The following is a 19,290-nucleotide window of genomic DNA, read 5'->3' as shown; positions in this document are numbered from 1 at the left end:
GCCACATCATGATGTCATAACAAGAAAGCGACTCGTTACGAGTCATCACGGTCACTTTCTTGATCTGGTTTTGGCGAGACACTGCCTGAACCGCAAAGTCTCGCTAACCGGGCTCATTTTTTGCCAACTCATAATTCGTCCAGAAGAGCTGAAGCCCCTCCGGCCGAACAAAGCTGACATCAAACTCAGGCGTGGAATAGGGATGTATCAAGGCGTAGATGTCAATCGCCTTGAAGCCCATCCTCAGCAGGAGCTCCACAACCTTAGACCTTGGAAGACATGCATCACTGCCCCTCCACCGAAGACGGACCACATTCTTACGCACACTGCCTGGCCCGGCTGTTGGGAGGGACCACACTGTATCCCCCCCTTTTTGCTCTCGGAATGCCCCGAGGCCATGCCTCTCTATCCAGAAGGATAGATCAACCTCTCGACCCTCTACCATTAGTGATCTCTCACCCTTCTTTAGAGCCTCCAGAAGGCGTCGTTGCAACATGCCGTCCCCAAAGCCCGGAGATGAGGATGCCCTATTTGCCCCGGAGGTGACACTGGCATAACTCTGGACAGGCGTTGCCACCCCCAGGGGGGGCAACCAGACCAGTGACTACATTAGCTCCAACAGCATCACTATTACCCACCTCCATCTCACCCTCCACCAAACCAACAACAACACCACTAGGCAATGAATTGGCCTCATTCACACCCACCACCACATTCATTCCTGCTGGACCAGTGACAATGGTGGATGACCTTTTGACCTCCGCATCAAGCACAAGGGGCTCAGTCACCTCTATAGAACTGGAGGCGACCTCACCCCTGGTCTTGTGTGTGCCTTCCACATCATCAGTCGGTAATTTCCACTGTTTTGAATTTGTAGTGATGCGCCGCTGATCTTTAGCCGCTGTGAGGCGCCGCTGATCTCTAGCATCAGGATCTTCCTGACCAGCGGCGCCAACACAGAATAGCACTTTGGTGGGAGGACTGGAACGCTCAGCCCCGACAGCCCCCTCACACTGCCGCCGCTCAACTAAGTGATCAGCAGCAACAGCATTCAGAGGCGCCGAGGCTACCGGAGCTGCCCCACCGGGCTGCTCCCCCCTCCCACTGAGGAGCGCACCACAGCATCGTGGCCTGACGGAACGCCCGCCGCCGGGCCACCCTCACTGTCCAGCCTCTCGGCTGATGCACCTCTTGCTGCGTCCCCGCTACTACAAGCAGAGACGGAGCTCTGCGCCTCACTACCGTGCTGTGCAATCTCCCCGCGCCTTTGCACCGGATCCACAGCAGAACCCGGGCTGGGCTGGGCCATGGGGCTTATACAGCGAGCTGAGCCTGCCGCCGACTCAGGGGGTACAGGGAGGGGGGCATAGACATAGCTTACCGCTTCCTGCAGCTTTGGCTTGGTCTTCTTAGCTTTTTTGTGGCCCCCAGGTGCCTCTTCTGGTAGATCGTCACCAAGATGGAAGTTTTGGAGGCACACTGGGGACTCCAGGAGCTTTATCTCTGCCATTAGCGCCCCTCCCTGGCCGCTACTGTCACTGTCCTCCCCCGAGCCGGCAGAACTGCGACCGGATGTCATTGTTGCCTGTCCTGCAGGGAGCTCGCTGCACGTGGCCTGCGGGTGACTTTGCAGGCTGCCAGGTGGGGCTTCCTGCTGGTCATGATCACTCTCATCATCCACCTGGCTCTCAGGCTGCAGTCCCATCTGCCTCTGCTCTCTGTTATCAGCCATTTCTCTGAAGCGGTCTTCATTTACCAGTTTTTCCTTAAATGGACCACTCTGCTCCCTGATGGTGGCTTTCCTTAGTTCCAGCAGATGAATTTCACCGGTGAGTCTTTTTTACCTCAGCCTGGAGTTTAGCCTTCCTCTGTTTGGAGGCCCCCACAGCTTTTGCGCTTGTGCAGTGCAGCTCCTCCCGAAGTCTCCTGACCAGCTTACTCACATCTTCATACTCACGGAGGTGGATCATGACCCGTGAGGCATAGGTGGACACAGACTCACGGGGTCCCTGCAGCCCCCAACCTTCCTCAGTGAAGTCGGCCTCACCTCCGTGAGCACTCAGCTTTCCTCCGGAAGGAGCGCCATCATGCACGCCGCTGTCAGGCTTTTCCTCCATGCTGGAAGCCTTGCGGCTTCTGGGAGTCTCCACAGTCCCGGGGGGAGTAGGAGCCCTCCGATGTGCAGGCCGGTTGCTGGTTTCTCCTGCCCCCTGCCGGCCTGGTTCGGGAAGCAGAAGCCTGGGAATTGGCTCCATCACTCATCCCAGAAACCCACTCCCTCCCTGGATAGGAGAGAGAGCAGGTCCCCAGGTGGAGAGGTGTTGGTTCTCAGAGAGATCAGGAGCTCACAGCAGGATCTGCAGCCACCACACCCGCAATCAGCACACTGAGCAACTGCTGATCAGAGCTGCACTCACTATTCTGCTGGTGCAGTCACTGTGTACATACATTACATTACTGATCTTGTACTGATCCTGAGTTACATCCTGTATTATACCCCAGAGCTGCACTCACTATTCTGCTGGTGCAGTCACTGTGTACATACATTACTGATCCTGAGTTATATTGAAAAAATGTAGAACAAAACAAACAATTTGCCTCTTTTATTACAGATGTTCTGAATTTGTGCTTAAGGTAAGTTTCTGTCTACAGATTTGCTGTTTGCAATAACAACCAGCAGAATTCTCACTGCAGCTCTGAAGTATAATATAACATACAGCCTTATTTCCTGATTCTCTTGTGTTTGCTGTTGATGTTTTTCTTTTTGATATTTTTTCATGCTGATTATGTTCTCATCCTGTTCTCGGGCGAATGAAAATGTGGTGCCGTCAGTATGTGGGGTTTCCTTTATGTTGTGCGTGATGGGACTAAGTTACAGGTATCATCCTTGGAGATGCAGAACTCCTCTACGTAGAATATTCTCGGGCCGTGTGTCCTCAGACTGTGGAGAAACTCCCGGCTTTTCTGCCATTTTTCTCTCTGGAATAATCTAGAAATAATATGTGGATGTGATAAGTCACCGTGAAGATGTGAGGAAAGAAAAAACAAACGTTTTAGAAGTGGATGAGAGATAAAGATAGGAACCGGCTTCTTGCCCTGATCCGGCATTTGCCTTTTTAGCTTTGTCCTCAAGGGGTTAATCTCGGATTCTGCCCCCCGCATTTGAGGTCGTCTTCTCTCTTATTTTGCAGGAGCCGTCTACCAGAATTACGAGCCCATCTTTTTTCAATCAATCGGAAATCCATTTATTTTCAGATGCCTCGATGGGATTCTCATTGATGGGAGCGACAAAAGAATCTCCAAGTCCGTGTACAGGTCAGAGGAGCATTCACTACAGCTGGGAAGGACATGGACGGCCTGGGGCAATTTTTTTAGTGTTTATTTTAGTAAAAACTTATTGCAAACATTTTTTTTATATTAGGATTGTTGTAATGTTTGCCTTCTACATCCTCTATGTATCAGTGTAGACAGCAGGAGTTACCGGTGATCTTCCAGTGAGCGCGGATTTCATTTTTCAACTGGTCATAAACCAACATAGAAGAGGGTTCAGGAGACGAGAGATAAGAGTACGAGCTCACTGATGGATCTCTGGTGACTCATCATCCACCCTGCTATGTACAATGATACATAGAGGATGTAGAAGACAAATGGGCCAAAATTTAAAATAAAACCTTACTGGAAGAAATGATATTTAGACAAAAATTATATGCCTTGAGGTAACCAAATTGTCCCAGCGGTGCCCGTATCCTTATTTATTTCAGGATCCTCTGTCCCCCATGATACAAAAGAGACGTCACAATCTGCAGCGTTAACATTTCATGCCACCAAAGGCTCCGATGAGTTTGTTGCGTTTTTGATGTTGCAGGTTTTCTGTACCTATTAGATAAATTGGGTTACCTGCATTTTTTCATTGCATTTTTATCCGGTTTTTGACGCTACAGTTTTTCACTTTCTGGGATGTCGTGTTTTCAATTAAGTTGCTTTGATCTTGATACTTCTTGATTTGACTTTGATAAAACTTTATTGATCCAGTCGTGCATATTACAGGCATTTTTTTTTTTTTACCTGCGGATTTTCCGCATCTCATGTAAATCTGTGGGGAAAATCTGCACATAAGATTCAGCGTCAGCGCAAGAGAAATTGACATGTTGCAGATTTTAAAAAACGCAGCGCGGGTCAGTTTACGTACCGTGATAAAAAGCACAGCGGGCAGGAGGCTTCTAGAAATCCCATCCACTTTGCTGGAACTGTAAGACGCTGCAGCAAAAATCCGCAGCATCAAAAACTTATGGTCAGAACATAACCTTAGACCCTGTGCACACTACGTCTTTTAAACTCAAGCGAATCGCAGTTTTTTAAGCCAAAGAAACTTCAGGAAACATGTTTTGCGTCCATTTTTTCGGTCATTTATTGAGCTCATTTCTGACAGTTTTTTGTAGTTTTTTTTTCATGGGGTTTTGTGACGTCATTTTTTTAACACCACGGAATAATGATGAAACCGTTAACGTTTTTTTTAAGCAACAATTTGGGCAAATTGCTCCAAAAATCCTCCGGGCGTCTTCTGAGTTTCCCAATTGACTTGTATTGTAAAGTACAAAGCGTCTTCCGAGTGGAGAACGCCAGAAGAACGGACCGGTCACATCTTATAATCGCTTGGTGTTTTCAAAAACCTGAAGTGATTAGAAGCCTGAGCATGTGAACAGGCTCTACATAGGAAGGCTCATCATCATTCTTCTGAGCTGTCTTCTGGTGAAACCACCTGAAAATCCCATCATGTGCACATAGCCTGACATTGCGTTCTTAATCTGCCCTTTTTCATTGTATACAATAAGCAGGTTTTAGCCACAGGGTGGCGCTGTGCAGACACTGAACAAGCAGGCATCATGCAGAATTGGGAATACTATGGTTTCTTCAGCTGACATTAGTGAATTCACACCGCAGATTTCTTGCAGGCTTGTCTGTGACTTTCTCGTGCAATCATCACCTCCTCCTCCATGTGACACGTCTTGGAATTTCCATTTTTTAAAGGGGTTTTCCCATAAACAAAGTTAATTTCAAAGTTGATTTTAATCAATAGATCTTGGAATAATAATAGTTTCCACAATTGGATGCGTTTAAAAAAAATGTTCCTGTGCTGAGATAATCTTATAAATGTGCCCCTGCTGTGTACTGTGTAATGGCTGGGTCTGACCGTGCAGGAACATGGTCTGATCATACCACATCTCCTGGGCAGGGGAGGAAGCAAAAGAGCATACAGACAGGACCGCATGGGGTCACAGATGATTCTTTTTGTGAGATAATGCATTTCACTGCCTGTTTTTAAAAAATGTTTTACCTCAAAGAAAGAATTATGTAACATACCTGGCGGCGTCCTTGCATAGTGGTCCATCTCCCACTGTGCAAGAGCGCGCACTTGATCTCCAGTCCAGAATGTCTCTCTGGCTTCCCTCCATGCTGTCTGTTTGTGTCTGTTTCTGCTGCTTAAGGGCGGCGCCCGATCACTTCCTGCTTTTTGTACCTGCTGTGGGTCACACCTCTTGTGCGTCCTCAGCCTATTGCTGTCTGTCACCTGGTATATAGCTCAGCTGCGCCCATCTATCCCTGCCTGAGCATAGTGTTTCTTTCAGTGTGTGCTTGCACTCTGAAGGTGCCAGGTCCCGTTCTGTGTTCTCTTTTCTGCCTATCCTGGAGGCTGTATTTCCAGGCCTGTCTGAACACGCTCCTAGCCTGTTCCTCCTGCCTTCTAGGGGCTGATTACCTAGACCTGTTCCTGTATCTTGTCTGACCTGTCTGAACACGCTCCTATCCTGTTCCTCCTGCCTTCTAGGGGCCGATTACCTAGACCTGTTCCTGTATCTTGTCTGACCTGTCTGAACACGCTCCTTGCCTGTTCCTCTCGCCTTCTAGGGGCTAATTTCCTAGACCCGCTTCTGTATCTTGTCTGTCCTGTCTGAACACGCTCCTTGCCTGTTCGTCCTGCCTCTCTGGGGGCCGTATTCCCAGACCCGCTCCTGTATCCCGCTGCAGTGTCGGTCTCTCCGTACACTCAGTTCCAGTCTGAACTCTCTCCTATCCTTTACCTGTTTTGCCTCTATGTCCGTTCCCTTCCTTTTTCTGCAGAGTCTGAACTCGTACCTAACTCCTGCTTGTTGTCTCTGTACTCCCGTTTGTGAGTTTGTGGTCCACTCGCTACTTCACTGCAAGTACCCTGTGGGTGTCTGGCTCTGCCTTTCCCTTCCTGTCTGTTCCGTGTGAACAGAGCCCTGTCCCCCCTACTCAGCCTAGCCTGCTCTGACTCCTTTGCCCGCTGCTCCGGCAGTCCTGTCCTGCCCTGCTTCTGCCCGCTGCTCCGGCAGTCCTGTCCTGCCCTGCTTCTGCCCGCTGCTCCGGCAGTCCTGTCCTGCCCTGCTTCTACCCGCTGCTCCGGCAGTCCTGTCCTGCCCTGCTTCTGTCCGCTGCTCCGGCAGTCCTGTCCTGCCCTGCTTCTGTCCGCTGCTCCGGCAGTCCTGTCCTGCCCTGCTTCTGCCCGCTGCTCCGGCAGTCCTGTCCTGCCCTGCTTGTGCTCGCTGCTCCTGCAGCCCTGTCCTGCTCTGTTCTTGCCCACCGCTTCGGGCGTTCCCTCTCTGCTGTGGTTGTCTACCGCATCTGCGGTTCTGAGTCCCAGTGTGTACTGGGTCTTAACCTTTCTGTGCTCCAGCCCGTCCTTTCGGCCAGTACCTCCCTGCCTGCATACTCGCCTGTATCCACCCATCTGCATACCTGCCGTGTTTGCTTATATCCACCAGTCTGTGCCAGCCTAACCTGCCTGTTCCTGAGTCCCAGTGTGTACTGGGTCCTATCCCGCCTGTGTTCCTACCTGCTAGTGCCTCCCTGTCTGCACTCTAGCTGTGCTTGCCTGTACCCCTCTACCTGTATTGTTCCTGAGTCCCAGTGTGTACTGGGTCCTATCCCGCCTGTGTTCCTACCTGCTAGTGCCTCCCTGTCTGCACTCTAGCTGCGCTTGCCTTTACCCGCCTGCCTGCATACCAGTCGTGCCTGCCTATACCCTCCAGTCTGTGCGCCAGCCTAACCAGCCTGATCCAGTAATCCCTGTGTGGGTCAACCCCCGTGTCCGGAGTTTGACCTGGAGTAGCACCTGGTCCCTCTGCCCGGTTTCTCCCTGGTGCACTGGCGTCGTATGCCGTCGTGCCATCTTGGTCGGATCGGCCAGATACTTAGTCACGCCCCTCCAGGCACTCTCCGGTTCATGGTCCAGTGGAATCACTACAATCACACGCACACGCCGCTCAGCCCGGGCGTGTGCATAACAGCATGCTCAGGCCATGGTTCCCGTTGAGCCCCACGGCCTTCGCTCTCTGAGAAGTTTTCCAGCGAATACATGCATTAAAATAAATAAATTTTTTTTTTTTTTTTCCTTTAGCTGAGTTCCAGGCGAATTACGCACCCGTCCAGATGGATCTATCTGCTCTCGTTCCCGCGGATCCGCTACGTTATTATGGGGATCCTAGACAAAGTCGTGCATTTGTGGAGCAATGCATGCTACACTTCAAGTTCTACCCTCTATGTTTTCCCACCGATCGGGTTAAGGTGGCATTCATTATGTCTTACCTGGCGGGTGATGCCTTGGAATGGATCAACCCCCTATATGAAACACAGGATCCGATCCTCCTGGACCTAATGGCCTTCCTGGTGGCCTTTCTAATGGTCTTCGATGATCCTAACCCGGAGGCTCCTGCTGAAGCTTCACTTCCCAATATCCCGGAGCAGCCCCAATGGGTAATGTGTGTGGGTAGCGCAATAGTCCTCCAGCCCAATGAGACTACTGCCCACCCAGAATCCTCACAGGGTGACTACGCTTTCCGGAATACTTCTCCCAACCTCAAGAGGCAGTCCAGACGTGCTAGACGTAGAGGCAAGCCGTCACGCCAGGGTCTGTCCTCCCTGAGACCTCCTGACCCCAACCTTGAAGTCCCTACTGAAGCTTCATCTCCCTGTATCCCGGAGAAGCCCCAACGGGTAATGTGCGTGGGTAGTGCACTAGTTCTCCTGCCCGAAGAGACTTCTGCCCATCCAGACTCCACACAGGAGAACTTCCTGCACCCGGCATCAGATGCTTCACCCACTTTAACCGGTGTGCATGTCCAAGGATGCTCCAAAGCTGTGGTTACCTCAGAGTCTGTGCACCTCTACTACCTGGCGGAGGACCCCCTGTAGCCTCCTGAATCCTCCGGGATACCACTCGATGACAAATGGAGAGAGAATTCTCTACACCCGGTACTCGATACTTTGTCCGCTTCGTCCTGTGAGCCTGACAATGGGTACCCCAAAGTGGTAGTTACCCCCGAGTCTCTACACCCCTCCGACCAGGCGGAGGACCTCCAGTTGTCTCCTGAACCCTTCGGGGTGCTACCTGGTAGCGAAAGGACAGAGACTCTCCTATACTCTGTACCTGATACCTCGCTCGCTTCGTCCAGTGAGTCCAACCTAGTGTACTCCGAAGCAGAGGTTACTCCCGAGTCTCTACACCCCTCCGACCAGGCGGAGGACCTCCAGTTGTCTCCTGAACCCTTCGGGGTGCTACCTGGTAGCGAAAGGACAGAGACTCTCCTATACTCTGTACCTGATACCTCGCTCGCTTCGTCCAGTGAGTCCAACCTAGTGTACTCTGAAGCAGTGGTTACTCCCGAGTCTCTACACTCCTCTGACCAGGCGGAGGACCTCCAGTTGTCTCCAGAACCCTTCGGGGTGCCATCTGGTGGTAAATGGACAGAGACTTTCCTATATCCTGGATCTGATACCTCGCTTGCTTCGTCCAGTGAGTCCGACCTAGTGTACTCTGAAGCAGAGGTTACCCGTGAGTCTCTACACCCCTCTGACCAGGCGGAGGACCGCCAGTTGTCTCCAGAACCCTTCGGGGTGCCACCTGGTGGAGAATGGACAGAGACTTTCCTATACTCGGTACCCGATACCTCGCCTGCTTCGTCCAGTGAGTCCGACCTAGTGTACTCTGAAGCAGATGTTTTCTCTGAGCCTCTGCACTCTTCTGACCCGGCGGAGGACCTCCAGTTGTTTCCTGAATCCTCCGGGGTACCACCAGAAAACAAAGAGACAGTGACTTTTCCTCATTATGTACCTGATAACCCGTCTATTTCTTCCTGTGAGCTTGTCAAGATGTACCTCGAAGCAGAGATTACCCCCAAGTCTCTGTCCCCCTCCAACCCGGTGGAGGACTTCCAGTTGTCTCCTGTACCCTCTGGGGTGCCACCTGAAAATATGTGGAGAGAGACTTCCTTGTGTGCTGTTCCTGGTACTCCACCCGTTTCGTCTGTTGCTATGGGTGGCTGGATGGGAGGTAGCATCCTAGCTACCCAGAGGAGACCAGTTTTTCCGGTGGACAGTGGAAGTGATCTCTTCGAAGTGAAGAATTGGCCCTCGAATTCCCTGCGGAAGATTCTGGCAGGCCTGAAGAAGAGGGGGTGTAAGGGGGGGGGTACTGTAACATACCTGGCGGCGTCCTTGCATAGTGGTCCATCTCCCACTGTGCAAGAGCGCGCACTTGATCTCCTGTTCAGAATGTCTCTCTGGCTTCCCTCCATGCTGTCTGTTTGTGTCTGTTTCTGCTGCTTAAGGGCGGCGCCCGATCACTTCCTGCTTTTTGTACCTGCTGTGGGTCACACCCCTTGTGCGTCCTCAGCCTATTGCTGTCTGTCACCTGGTATATAGCTCAGCTGCGCCCATCTATCCCTGCCTGAGCATAGTGTTTCTTTCAGTGTGTGCTTGCACTCTGAAGGTGCCAGGTCCCGTTCTGTGTTCTCTTTTCTGCCTATCCTGGAGGCTGTATTTCCAGGCCTGTCTGAACACGCTCCTAGCCTGTTCCTCCTGCCTTCTAGGGGCCGATTACCTAGACCTGTTCCTGTATCTTGTCTGACCTGTCTGAACACGCTCCTAGCCTGTTCCTCCTGCCTTCTAGGGGCCGATTACCTAGACCTGTTCCTGTATCTTGTCTGACCTGTCTGAACACGCTCCTTGCCTGTTCCTCTCGCCTTCTAGGGGCTGATTTCCTAGACCCGCTTCTGTATCTTGTCTGTCCTGTCTGAACACGCTCCTTGCCTGTTCGTCCTGCCTCTCTGGGGGCCGTATTCCCAGACCCGCTCCTGTATCCCGCTGCAGTGTCGGTCTCTCCGTACACTCAGTTCCAGTCTGAACTCTCTCCTATCCTTTACCTGTTTTGCCTCTATGTCCGTTCCCTTCCTTTTTCTGCAGAGTCTGAACTCGTACCTAACTCCTGCTTGTTGTCTCTGTACTCCCGTTTGTGAGTTTGTGGTCCACTCGCTACTTCACTGCAAGTACCCTGTGGGTGTCTGGCTCTGCCTTTCCCTTCCTGTCTGTTCCGTGTGAACAGAGCCCTGTCCCCCCTACTCAGCCTAGCCTGCTCTGACTCCTTTGCCCGCTGCTCCGGCAGTCCTGTCCTGCCCTGCTTCTGCCCGCTGCTCCGGCAGTCCTGTCCTGCCCTGCTTCTGCCCGCTGCTCCGGCAGTCCTGTCCTGCCCTGCTTCTGCCCGCTGCTCCGGCAGTCCTGTCCTGCCCTGCTTCTGTCCGCTGCTCCGGCAGTCCTGTCCTGCCCTGCTTCTGTCCGCTGCTCCGGCAGTCCTGTCCTGCCCTGCTTCTGCCCGCTGCTCCGGCAGTCCTGTCCTGCCCTGCTTGTGCTCGCTGCTCCTGCAGCCCTGTCCTGCTCTGTTCTTGCCCACCGCTTCGGGCGTTCCCTCTCTGCTGTGGTTGTCTACCGCATCTGCGGTTCTGAGTCCCAGTGTGTACTGGGTCTTAACCTTTCTGTGCTCCAGCCCGTCCTTTCGGCCAGTACCTCCCTGCCTGCATACTCGCCTGTATCCACCCATCTGCATACCTGCCGTGTTTGCTTATATCCACCAGTCTGTGCCAGCCTAACCTGCCTGTTCCTGAGTCCCAGTGTGTACTGGGTCCTATCCCGCCTGTGTTCCTACCTGCTAGTGCCTCCCTGTCTGCACTCTAGCTGTGCTTGCCTGTACCCCTCTACCTGTATTGTTCCTGAGTCCCAGTGTGTACTGGGTCCTATCCCGCCTGTGTTCCTACCTGCTAGTGCCTCCCTGTCTGCACTCTAGCTGCGCTTGCCTTTACCCGCCTGCCTGCATACCAGTCGTGCCTGCCTATACCCTCCAGTCTGTGCGCCAGCCTAACCAGCCTGATCCAGTAATCCCTGTGTGGGTCAACCCCCGTGTCCGGAGTTTGACCTGGAGTAGCACCTGGTCCCTCTGCCCGGTTTCTCCCTGGTGCACTGGCGTCGTATGCCGTCGTGCCATCTTGGTCGGATCGGCCAGATACTTAGTCACGCCCCTCCAGGCACTCTCCGGTTCATGGTCCAGTGGAATCACTACAATCACACGCACACGCCGCTCAGCCCGGGCGTGTGCATAACAAATTATTTGTGATCCCCTACTGTAATGTCTGAATACTCCCCCCCCCTGCCCAGGAGATGTGGTATGATCAGACCATGCTCCTGTACGGTCAGACACCGCCATTACACAGTACACAGCAGGGGCACATTTATAAGATTATCTCAGCACAGGAACATTTTATTTAAACACATCCAATTGTGGAAGTTATTATTATTCCAAGATCTATTGATTAGAATGAACTTTGTTAATTAGGAAAACCCCTTTAAATTAATTAAAGTGAGGCCCCGTCATGGGTTCTGTCCGAATCCAGTTTTTTAAAGCCTCAGACAGAAACCCCAATGTTGTGACCCAAAACGCAATGTGAACCGGGCCTAAAGGGGATGTTGTGAAAAACTTACAGGGGCTTCTGTTTCAGGTCGTGCAGCAGAAGAGATCAGCTCGGACCCCTGAAGATGTGTGACTGCACCTGGCTGACCAGCGCCCCCCATAATCCCCTGGCTGTGGGGCAGTACGTGAATAACTGCTCTAACGGTAATATTTTGTGCCGTCCGCGGCTGCATCACATCGCACATTTGTTGCTGTCCTACAGGTGAGGGTCATTGCTTCACGTCTTCTTCCCGCAGTGCACGAGGCCAACGTCTGTTACCAGGAATTCGATGTCCCAGCGTCTTTCCCCGTTGAGCTGAGGCAGTACATCCCCAATGTCCGCTACTCCCATGATGTGGAAGGGTCAGTATGGACATATACCTCCTCTGTGGGGTACATGCGGGGGCCTGATCTCTACAGCCGAGTCCTCAATTTACAGGCCATGTAATGGCTTCATGCCTCGGCCAACACCTCGTGACCACAGCATTAATAGTGCAATAAAAAAGTCACATCTAGTTGATGCAGATGTATTTGGCCTTTTTTGCCCCTTAATCTCCAGTCTTTTCTTTATTAGGCCTTTGCGCTGTGTGGTTCTCGTTGCTCTCAGAGACATTCGCTGCGGAGAAGAACTTTTCTCAAACTATTTTACTCTCATTCAGTGAGACCCGGACAGAGAGCGGACTCCGCAGGAGAAGCTTCAGTCCTCTTTGGTCCCGGACACGTAAAGCGAAGGTCAGCTCTGTGCTGAGAAGACTGCAGTTTGTTTTTTTACATGCTGAGGACACAGGATACATATTTTATTTTATATATATATATATATAGAAACTATTTAGGAAAATACAATTTTTGCCAAATTAATAAGAGGCAATGAAAGCATTATTTAAAGGGGGTGAAGGACAGTCTGCATAGGGAAGGGGCCGCAGCGCGAGGAGAAAACCCGAATCACAGCTGCAACTCTGCTCATCTTGAGGCGGAAGATGGAAATAAAAGTGTGAGAACAGTCTCTTCCCCTAATTAACAACTGTCCAGGAGATCACGACGATATAGCACCGCTGCCACCAATCGTCAGGACCATCACCCCATTGCCTGATGATTGATGGACAAGTCAACATCTACTGTCGCTACTGGGCATGTTATTGGGTGCTTTCACAGTGAACGTATAGTATATACACATCCCGTTCCACACTCTTTGGTATGGTCACCTCTGCAATAACCAAAGAAAAACTACAGTGGGTACAGAAAGTATTCAGACCCCTTTAAATTGTTCACTCTTTGTTTCATTGCAGCCATTTGGTAAATTCTAAAAAGTTCATTTTTTTTCTCATTAAAGTACACTCTGCACCCCATCTTGACTGAAAAAGAACAGAAATGTAGAAATTTTCACAAATTTATTAAAAAAGAAAAACTGAAATATCACATGGTGATAAGTATTCAGACCCTTTGCTCAGACACTCATATTTAAGTCACATGCTGTCCATTTCCTTGAGATGGTTCTACTCCTTCATTGGAGTCCAGCTGTGTTTAATTAAACTGATAGGACTTGATTTGGAAAGGCACACACCTGTCTATATAAGACCTCACAGCTCACAGTGCATGTCAGACCAAATGAGAATCATGAGCTCAAAGGAACTGCTCAAGGAGCTCAGAGACAGAATTGTGGCAAGGTAACAAAAGAATTTCTGCATTTCTCAAGGTTCCTAAGAGCACAGTGGCCTCCATAATCCTTAAATGGAAGAAGTTTGGGACCACCAGAAGTGTTCCTAGACCATTCGTGGGAGAAGAGCCTTGGTGAGAGAGGTAAAGAAGAACCCAAGATCACTGTGGCTGAGCTCCAGAGATGCAGTAGGGAGATGGGAGAAAGTTCCACAAAGTCAACTATCACTGCAGCCCTCCACCAGTCAGGCCTTTATGGCAGAGTGGCCCAACGGAAGCATCTCCTCAGTGCAAGACATATGAAAGCCCGCATAGAGTTTGCTCAAAAACATATGAAGGACTCCCAGACTATGAGAAATAAGATTCTCTGGTCTGATGAGATGAAGATAGAACTTTTTGGTGATAATTCTAAGCGGTATGTGTGGAGAAAACCAGGCACTGCTCATCACCTGCCCAATACAATCCCAACAGTGAAACGTGGTGGCAGCATCATGCTGTGGGAGTGTTTTTCAGCTGCAGGGACAGGACGACTGGTTGCAATTGAAGGAAACATGAATGCGGCGAAGTACAGAGATACAGTTAGGTCCATATATATTTGAACAGAGACAACATTTTTCTAATTTTGGTTCTAGACATTACCACAATGAATTTTAAACCAAACAATTCAGATGTAGTTGAAGTTCAGACATTCAGCTTTCATTTGAGGGTATCCACATTAAAATTGGATGAAGGGTTTAGGAGTTTCAGCTCCTTAACATGTGCCACCCTGTTTTTAAAGGGATCAAAAGTAATTGGACAGATTAAATAATTGTAAATAAAATGTTCATTTCTAGTACTTGGTTGAAAACCCTTTGTTGGCAATGACTGCCTGAAGTCTTGAACTCATGGACATCACCAGACGCTGTGTTTCCTCCTTTTTGATGCTCGGCCAGGCCTTCACTGCGGTGGTTTTCAGTTGCTGTTTGTTTGTGGGCCTTTCTGTCTGAAGTTTAGTCTTTAACAAGTGAAATGCATGCTCAAGTGGGCTGAGATCAGGTGACTGACTTGGCCATTCAAGAATATTCCACTTCTTTGCTTTAATAAACTCCTGGGTTGCTTTGGCTTTATGTTTTGGGTCATTGTCCATCTGTAGTATGAAACGACGACCAATCAGTTTGGCTGGATCTGAGCACACAGTATGGCTCTGAATACATCAGAATTCATTCGGCTGCTTCTGTCCTGTGTCACATCATCAATAAACACTAGTGACCCAGTGCCACTGGCAGCCATGCATGCCCAAGCCATCACACTGCCTCCGCCGTGTTTTACAGATGATGTGGTATGCTTTGGATCATGAGCTGTACCACGCCTTCGCCATACTTTTCTCTTCCCATCATTCTGGTAGAGGTTGATCTTGGTTTCATCTGTCCAAAGAATGTTCTTCCAGAATTGTGCTGGCTTTTTTAGATGTTTTTTAGCAAAGTCCAGTCTAGCCTTTTTCTTCTTGATGCTTATGAGTGGCTTGCACCTTGCAGTGAACCCTCTGTATTTACTTTCATGCAGTCTTCTCTTTATGGTAGATTTGGATATTGATACGCCTACCTCCTGGAGAGTGTTGTTCACTTGGTTGGCTGTTGTGAAGGAGTTTCTCTTCACCATGGAGATTATTCTGCGATCATCCACCACTGTTGTCTTCCGTGGGCGCCCAGGTCTTTTTGCATTGATGAGTTCACCAGTGCTTTCTTTCTTTCTCAGGATGTACCAAACTGTAGATTTTTCCACTCCTAATATTGTAGCAATTTCTCGGATGGGTTTTTTCTGTTTTTGCAGCTTAAGGATGGCTTGTTTCACCTGCATGGAGCGCTCCTTTGACCGCATGTTTACTTCACAGCAAAACCTTCCAAATGCAAGCCCCACACCTCAAATCAACTCCAGGCCTTTTATCTGCTTAATTGAGAATGACATAACGAAGGGATTGCCCACACCTGTCCATGAAATAGCCTTGGAGTCAATTGTCCAATTACTTTTGGTCCCTTTAAAAACAGGGTGGCACATGTTAAGGAGCTGAAACTCCTAAACCCTTCGTCCAATTTTAATGTGGATACCCTCAAATGAAAGCTGAAAGTCTGAACTTCAACTGCATCTGAATTGTTTTGTTTAAAATTCATTGTGGTAATGTCTAGAACCAAAATTAGAAAAATGTTGTCTCTGTCCAAATATATATGGACCTAACTGTATCCCGGATGAAAACCTCTTCCAGAGTGCTCTGGACCTCAGACTTGGCTGAAGGTTCACCTTCCAACAAGACAATGACCCTAAGCACACAGCTAAAATAACAAAGGAGTGGCTTCAGAACAACTCTGTGACCATTCTTGACTGGCCCAGCCACAGCCCTGACCTAAACCCAATTGAGCATCTCTGGAGAGACCTGAAAATGGCTGTCCACCAACGTTCACCATCCAACCTGACGGAACTGCAGAGGATCTGCAAGGAAGAATGGCCGAGGATCCCCAAATCCAGGTGTGAAAAACTTGTTGCATCATTCCCAAGAAGATTCATGGCTGTACTAGCTCAAAAGGGGGCTTCTACTCAATACTGAGCAAAGGGTCTGAATACTTATAACCATGTGATATTTCAGTTTTTCTTTTTTAATAAATTTGCAAAAATTTCTACATTTCTGTTTTCTTCCTGGTATAACTGGCCCCCATCCCATCCTGGTATGCATGGTACCCCTTGATCCCCCATCCTGGTATGCATGGCACCCCCTTTATCCCCCATCCTGGTATGCATGGCACCCGCTTTATCCCCCATCCTGGTATGCATGGCACCCCTTTATCCCCCATCTTGGAATTCATGACATCCCTTGAGCCCCCATCCTGGTATGCATGACACCCCTTGAGCCCCCATCCTGGTGTGCATGGCACCCCTTGAGCCCCCATTCTGGTGTGCATGGCACCCCTTGAGCTCCCATCCTGGTGGGCATGGCACCCTCTGAGCTCCCATCCTGGTGTGCATGGCACCCTCTGAGCCCCCATCCTGGTATGCATGGCACCCCCCGGGACCCCATCCTGGTATGCATGGCACCCCTTGAGCCCCCATCCTGGTATGCATGGCACCCCCTGAGCCCTCATCACGCTGCCTACAAAAAAATAAACACTCATACTCACCTCCTCTCTCCTCCAACGCTGTCCCACTCTGTTTTCAGTCAAGATGGGGTGCAGAGTGTACATTAATGAGGAAAAAAATGAACTTTTTAGAATTTACCAAATGGCTGCAATGAAAGAAAGAGTGAAAAATGTAAAGGGGTCTGAATACTTTCCGTACCCACTGTATATGCCACCGCCAGTCGTTTATTACAAGCCAATTGGACGTTGACGTTGAGCCTCACGAGGCTTCAGGAGTGCAGTTTATAGATCAAGAGGAACAAAGCTATTAAATTTATGTTTTATCCAATAGTTAGGCCGTACTTATAAAAATATACAAGAGGTGTTACAAAGGGGACAAGACAATACTGTATATACAGTCACATAAAAAGGATAAACAAAATGAAATTACTAGATCTGATGTCACAGGAATGGCGCAGATATTGCGAAGGGGAGCGCTCTGTTTAGAAAATGGTAAAGTCCTTACAGCAGGCTGTATCTCCCAGCATTGAACATGGGGTTTAGGTCAGTACCTGCTTTTACCAGGTATCAGCCACTCCCACCTGCCTCCTAAAATTTATGACCCAAATCTTAATGATATCTGTCCCCCTGGAGGTCTCAGGCAGAAGATATTAACGCCATGTTTCCCATCACAATTTTAACTTTCTATACATATGAGACATGGCATATATATAAATCCATTTGGCTGATATTAATTCCGGCCTAAATGGCAGGTCGCACAGCAATGCAAGTGAATGTATTGTGCTTGGCACTGTACCTCGGGGGGGGTGAGGTTGTTGAGCAAATGGAAGGAAGAGATTGTCAGCTCTTTTACTCATAGCCTAATTCATAGCAAAGCCATGTTCCTATGCCACATATTGGAGTGACATGTCCCTTCTCAAGAAATGGTTTAAGAGATTGGTCCTCCAACCATCTTTTAAGGCCATCTACTGGGCACCACCCTGGTGGGTCCTCATGGGCAATCCACAGCAACGCCTCCCTAAACTGACAGAGCGCAACCTCAGCCACTACTGTTGGGGGTTACAGGGAACAGTTTCTTGATACAACCTCCCCTGGTACCAGAATACACTCTCCTTATTGGACTCGGAGATGGGCTTCTCCGCGAGATCCCTCTGGCATCTGAGCGCAGAGCCACCTGGAACTCCGAGAGACAGTCAGAAGTGACGTTAAGGCTCCGACCTCACTGGAACCTGCTCTGGGTCAGTAAGTGGTCCTATTATCCACCAGAATGATGATGCTCCAGAAGGCAGTACGTTACCTGTGTTCTGGGCATTCTGAATGTGGGTGACAGCTTCTGCGTAGGCTGTCACCCCAGGGGATAACACCACTTTCCCACCATACAGGCTGTGGATAACTTTCCCATCCTCCTGTAATACCTCAGGATCAGTGCTACCCATGGGGCAGCTACCACCGGCTTTGTCACCGTCCTTTATGACACTGGTCAGCTACACATAACCACCTTTCTCATGGACCTCACGTCTGTCCCCTTCACCCTTAGCAAGGATTCTCACTCCTGGTAGTGGATCCACAGCAACATCACCCCGCAGCTTGTCGTGGCTGAGTTCCCTGTACAACGAAACACATTATCATCATGCATGACGTTGCCATCCACATTATTGACATTTGGATCACATGATTCACCAGATCTGGGAGGGTTGTCAGGAACGTATTGAGTGACCAATTGTTCCAGATTGGTTCCCAATAAAACATTTGTGGGGAGGTTCTCGGACACCCCCTACTTCCCTCAACCCCTTCCCAGCACCCCAGTCTAGGAAAACTCAGTTGATCGGTAAAGGTCGGCGAACACCCCTAATCCCGATGACAGTCCGGGTCTTCTGAAGAATTAGGTCTTCAGAGGACACCAATTCAGAGCGGATGAGGCTTCGTTCTTAACCGATGTCCTTGAGACCCACAGTGACGGTGTGGCCCACAGTAATCGGCTGCAGTTTGTCACAGGCCCTCCCCTTCACCCCTCCCTCAAAAAGAATAAATGCATTAGTCCCGTCCCTTAGATTCGGAGTTCCCCTCCAGGCAGGCGGTACTGATGTGTCAAGTTCGTTTGCAGGTAAAGCATCTGCGGGCGTCAGGGATGCGTTTGCTGTTGGCATCTGTGGCAAACCCCACAGCTGAGCCTTTGGCAGGGATTGCAGAACAATTGGTTGGCTTACCCCTTCATGCTCTTGGGGCCATGCCCCCCCAGTTGGCAACATAGGAGTCCACTATGCTTGCTGCTTGAGCCATGTCCTTGGGCTCTCGGTCCAGAATGAACTGTCACACGTCCGGTGCGTGGACGTTCAGGAACTGCTCCTTCAGGCATATGGCCTTTATGGATTCGGCAGTGGCGGCAGATATGCCGCTGGTCTACTGTTCCATGGAGACGCTCTGGTGGTCAGAGAGGGCAGTCTAGGTTTCCTGAGGGCCACGCTGGTTATTGCAGAACTTCTTGAGGTACATCTTAGGAGCGAAGGAGAACTCTTTCATCAAGGCCTTTTTGATGGCCTCATAGTCACCACCATGCTCTCTAGGTAGAGCTACAACCACCTTCAGAGCTGCATCTCTCAGTCTTGGTGTTAAGTAACTGGCCCATTGTGCAGATACTGCCTGTAGAGTAACACAAAGGCTGTGAGCAAGTTGTTAAGATCCCCATCCTTCGCCAACAAGGGGAAACCCTCTACATGGGGCTTGGTTGTAACATGC

At 49.9% G+C, this 19,290-nt stretch overlaps 1 protein-coding gene across 3 annotated transcripts in view; it reads left to right on the top strand.

The window, feature by feature from the left end:
* SETD9 (SET domain containing 9) overlaps positions 1–14,075 on the top strand; it is a 57,897-nt gene extending 43,822 nt beyond the window's left edge. The window contains exons 2-5 of one of the 3 annotated variants that reach the window (XM_073682147.1): positions 3,192–3,315; positions 11,847–11,962; positions 12,055–12,160; positions 12,372–14,075. In XM_073682147.1, the coding sequence (XP_073538248.1) occupies positions 3,192–3,315; positions 11,847–11,962; positions 12,055–12,160; positions 12,372–12,459 (434 nt within the window). In that variant the 3' untranslated portion in view covers positions 12,460–14,075. The remainder of the gene's footprint in view (positions 1–3,191; positions 3,316–11,846; positions 11,963–12,054; positions 12,161–12,371) is intronic. The other 2 variants (XM_073682137.1, XM_073682129.1) reach the window with 2 other exon arrangements.
* Positions 14,076–19,290: the final 5,215 nt, after the last annotated feature.

This window comes from Phyllobates terribilis, unplaced genomic scaffold (genome assembly GCF_046119375.1).
Source record: "Phyllobates terribilis strain yellow unplaced genomic scaffold, ASM4611937v1 Scaffold_1__5_contigs__length_1240528914, whole genome shotgun sequence".
Taxonomy (NCBI): domain Eukaryota; kingdom Metazoa; phylum Chordata; class Amphibia; order Anura; family Dendrobatidae; genus Phyllobates; species Phyllobates terribilis.
This window is presented reverse-complemented; position numbering and strand designations above follow the sequence as displayed.